This window comes from Elephantulus edwardii, unplaced genomic scaffold (genome assembly GCF_000299155.1).
Source record: "Elephantulus edwardii isolate Elephantulus edwardi_28Jun2011 unplaced genomic scaffold, EleEdw1.0 scaffold00056, whole genome shotgun sequence".
In the NCBI taxonomy this organism is placed as follows: domain Eukaryota; kingdom Metazoa; phylum Chordata; class Mammalia; order Macroscelidea; family Macroscelididae; genus Elephantulus; species Elephantulus edwardii.
This window is the reverse complement of record NW_006399806.1, coordinates 7,794,810-7,798,725: the sequence shown is the minus strand read 5'-3', so window position 1 is coordinate 7,798,725 and position 3,916 is coordinate 7,794,810. Positions and strand designations below refer to the sequence as shown.

Genomic DNA, 3,916 nt, shown 5'->3' with positions numbered 1-3,916 from the left:
GGAAATGGGAATTTGGAATGTTGTATCATTATTGTTTTGTCTATTTAGGACTCATTATTTTTGCTACATTTCTAAATATAATTTCAAAATGTTGCTAGGGTACCATGAAATTGGAACTGACTGAGTTGACCCTTTAGTGGGTTTTTAGAGGCACTAAATCACATGACAGGAGACTGCCCATCTTTCTCCTGTGGAGCAGCTGGTTGATTCGAACCATGTTCATTTGGGTTGCCATCACAACTCCTTACCACTAAGCCACTAGAGCTCCCTAATTTCAAAATAGTAAGTTAAAAATACCCCACCATAATCCACCTATAAAATACTGTGGTTCATTTCTGTGCATCCATACATAATATCCCACTGGCCCCCAGTTTGGGACCTCTGACCTTTAGCTGGGATGATTCATCCACAACAGTACCTTTAAAACATTATCAGTAAATATGAATGGATCTATTTTGGAGAAAATGTGAGAAAAAAAAAGTGATCATTATATTATAAAATAAATTATTTGACTTTAAACGCATCTTTTTTTTTTAACAGGTCTTATAAACGAAGCAAATTGTTCAACCTTCAGGTTATTTGTTTATTTGTTTCTTCTATAAATCACAGTATCTCAGAATGGAGGCCTAAAACACTTAAAAGGGACAGCCTGTTCTCCGGGAGGTAGTTTTGTGCATGAATAAAATATTAAGTAGTTACTGGAGTTTTTTATATCCAAACAATTACTTACTTGTGTGAGGCAATACTATAATTAATTAATTAGATTGTGAATTTGATTGGGAAGCAAAGGAGAGGTGATTATAACTGGAGCATATTGTTGAAAAAACCTCTTCACTAGGTGTCCTTCAATTGACTTCTGTGAGAAATAGGGAAAAATACCTGTGTCTGGTAAAAATTTTAAAATGAATGATAGATACTTAGAACAAAGAATGAATATTCAATCCTCTGCTAAATTAAACAAATATGCAAATGAGACTTTTGTAACAGTGATAGACTTTTACAATGACAAAGAAATATTAAGAACAAAACTTTTTGATAGATATAATAAATTCAGGAAAAAATGGAAAGTTAAACATGGTTATTGGTGAAGAAACCTCTAAGGCTATTGAATATAAGTCTAAAATTTAGCTTGTTCAAATGATGTCTGAATGAATGATAAAAATGAACATGGCAGCTCCTGGATGGGATGGTTAAATTTTCTGAAAATGAATAAACTTATTCATAAACAAAATTTACACAAAGGCAATAATAAATACATTACTTAAAATAATTTCAGTTAGCCAGAAGTTAATACCATCAGTATGTCTGTCTAAGGAATTATATTCTTGATTATCCATGAGGAAGTAGCTATTCTCTATGAAATCTTAAAACCAAATTTTATAACATTTAAGAAAATAAATACTCAAAACCAGGTTTTAAGATGTATCAGCCAGCACTGTTACTGCTCAGTGTGTTTATTTGGAAGGAAACAAATGGTTTTGTTTTCCCTGTGAAATTGAGGAGCTAGAAAGTAAGTAGAGAAATATTTGTGATATACCATATTTCACTGAATCTAAGATGCCATCTCTTGTAAAATACCTCATATTTTATGTACCTCTTGAAAATAAAAACATGCTGCTAATTAAAATATGTTAGGTATACCAGTATTATGAAGTGTCTCTCCCTAAGATGAATATCCAAACCTGTCTTAGAAATGGTGAAATATGATAATATATTCTTTTAGCTTTATACCTCCAGCTACAGAAATTACTTTTTAAAAAAAAAAGCAACATAAACATAATTTGATTTTTTTTTCTTTAGAACAATTACAGAGTATGGCTTTCCATCATGAAAAGAAGGTAGCTAAGTGATTCAGACACTATGTCTTTAGGCTGGTGGAATGCCATAGATACATTCTAGTGATCTGGAGGTGATGTGTAAGGATGGCTGACACTGACATCCTGGTGACCCGTCCTGCTGACACCCTCCATTTCTGCAAAGAGTGTGCATTTACATGTAAGTCACTGTGCAGTGTACTGTTTACATGTATTTGCATATGCAGAAAGAGTATCCAAAGGGTCAGTTGTGCCAGAAAAAGAATAAATCACCTTACTTATCCTTTAGGGATGTAGACTCCCACCATGCTGAAGCCCTAAATTAACAAAAGGGAACAAATGAAAGGTTTTCTATTTGAGGCATTCATTTTAGAAATAATAAAACCAAAAAGTATGCACAAAACTACCTCCCCAGAGAAAGGCTAATCCCTTTTCCTCCCCATCCATTTCACTATGAACATAGAAAACAGCATTCTCCTGTCAAATCTGATGAAAAGCACAAGCACATCTGAATTAAAATATGACTTTTCATGTGAACTGTACCGGATATCCACGTTTTCGACGTTCCCCGCTGGAGTCCCCATCTCAGAAAGGAGTCTTGCCCGTGCTGGGTTTTATTACACTGGTATCAATGACAAGGTCAAATGCTTCTGCTGCGGTCTGATGCTGGACAACTGGAAACAAGGAGACAATGCTATAGAAAAGCATAAAAAGCTGTATCCTAGCTGTAGCTTTATTCAGAATCTCCTTTCAGTGACCAGTCTGGGTTCTACCTCTCTGTCCACTCTTTCTTCTTCAGTAGCAAACTCCACACACTCATTGCCACCAAGTATGGAAAACAGTGGCTATTTCAGCGGCTCTTATTCAAGCTTTCCATCTAGTCCTGTAAACTCCAGTGCAAACTCACCTTTTTCTGCCTTGAGGAGAAAGCCCTACAACTGTGCAATGTACACAGAAAAGGCCCGATTACTTACATTCCATATGTGGCCATTGACCTTCCTGTCTCCAGCAGATCTGGCAAAAGCAGGCTTTTACTACATAGGACCTGGAGACAGAGTGGCTTGCTTTGCTTGTGGTGGGAAATTAAGCAACTGGGAGCGGAAGGACAATGCAATGGCAGAACACCTGAGACACTTTCCCAGCTGTCCGTTTTTAGGAAATCAGCTTCAAGAAACTTTGAGATACACGGTTTCCAATCTGAGCATGCAGACACAGGCAGCTCGATTTAGAACCTTCTCCAGCTGGCCGCCGAGTGTTCCGGTCCATCCCGAGGAGCTGGCAAGCGCTGGCTTTTATTACATGGGTGAGAAAATTCGTTTAATAATAGCAAAACCATTTCAGCATGTTGTGGGTTGTGTGTGTTGTTGTTTTTTATGGTGAATTTTAGCATTAAGGTCTAAGCATGCATACGTTTTTGTCAAAAATTACTTTTAGGTCATAGTGATGATGTCAAATGCTTCTGCTGTGACGGTGGCCTGAGGTGTTGGGAATCCGGAGATGATCCATGGGTGGAACACGCCAAGTGGTTTCCAAGGTAATTATTTTGAAATTCTCTGTAAATGTTTGTGATCATGGGGAATGGGCTTTATACAGTGAAGTTAAAATTGTCATTTCAGTTTGTCTTTGTTAAAATATTCTAAGTGGGTTACCTTGAAAAATTATTTAAAAGGTTTTGATAATGTTTCTTCTTTTTTTAAATGGAGCAGTTATTTACCCATCATTATTTATTTGCTAAAAATTTAAGAAGCCATTTTGGGATTTGAATTTTTTTGGAAAAAATTCCACAACAATACATGCACACAGAGACTTAAAAAAAAATAGCAAACAAACAAAAAACCCTTTAAATATCCAGTAATCTTACACCATAAAAATAACCACAGCTGCCATTTTGCTGACCTTCCCTCCAGATATCTGTTGTTGAGTGCAATTTTTACTTACAGAAACAGCTTGAACTTCTGCCTTCATCACCACAGGCTCCTGCTCAAATGTTATTTCATTAAATTCTTCTGTATCTGCCAATTCCTTTCTATACAATGACTCAGTATATTCCTTCCATCTTCTTTTGATACCTCCTGGATCATTGAACATTCTGCCTAAAGCAT

At 36.1% G+C, this 3,916-nt stretch overlaps 1 protein-coding gene across 1 annotated transcript in view; it reads left to right on the top strand.

Moving 5' to 3' along the window:
* The first annotated feature begins 2,267 nt into the window (after positions 1 to 2,267).
* BIRC3 (baculoviral IAP repeat containing 3) overlaps positions 2,268 to 3,916 on the top strand; it is a 15,318-nt gene continuing 13,669 nt past the window's right edge. The window contains exons 1-2 of the mRNA XM_006887309.1: positions 2,268 to 3,117; positions 3,249 to 3,348. Of these exons, the coding sequence (XP_006887371.1) occupies positions 2,268 to 3,117; positions 3,249 to 3,348 (950 nt within the window). The remainder of the gene's footprint in view (positions 3,118 to 3,248; positions 3,349 to 3,916) is intronic.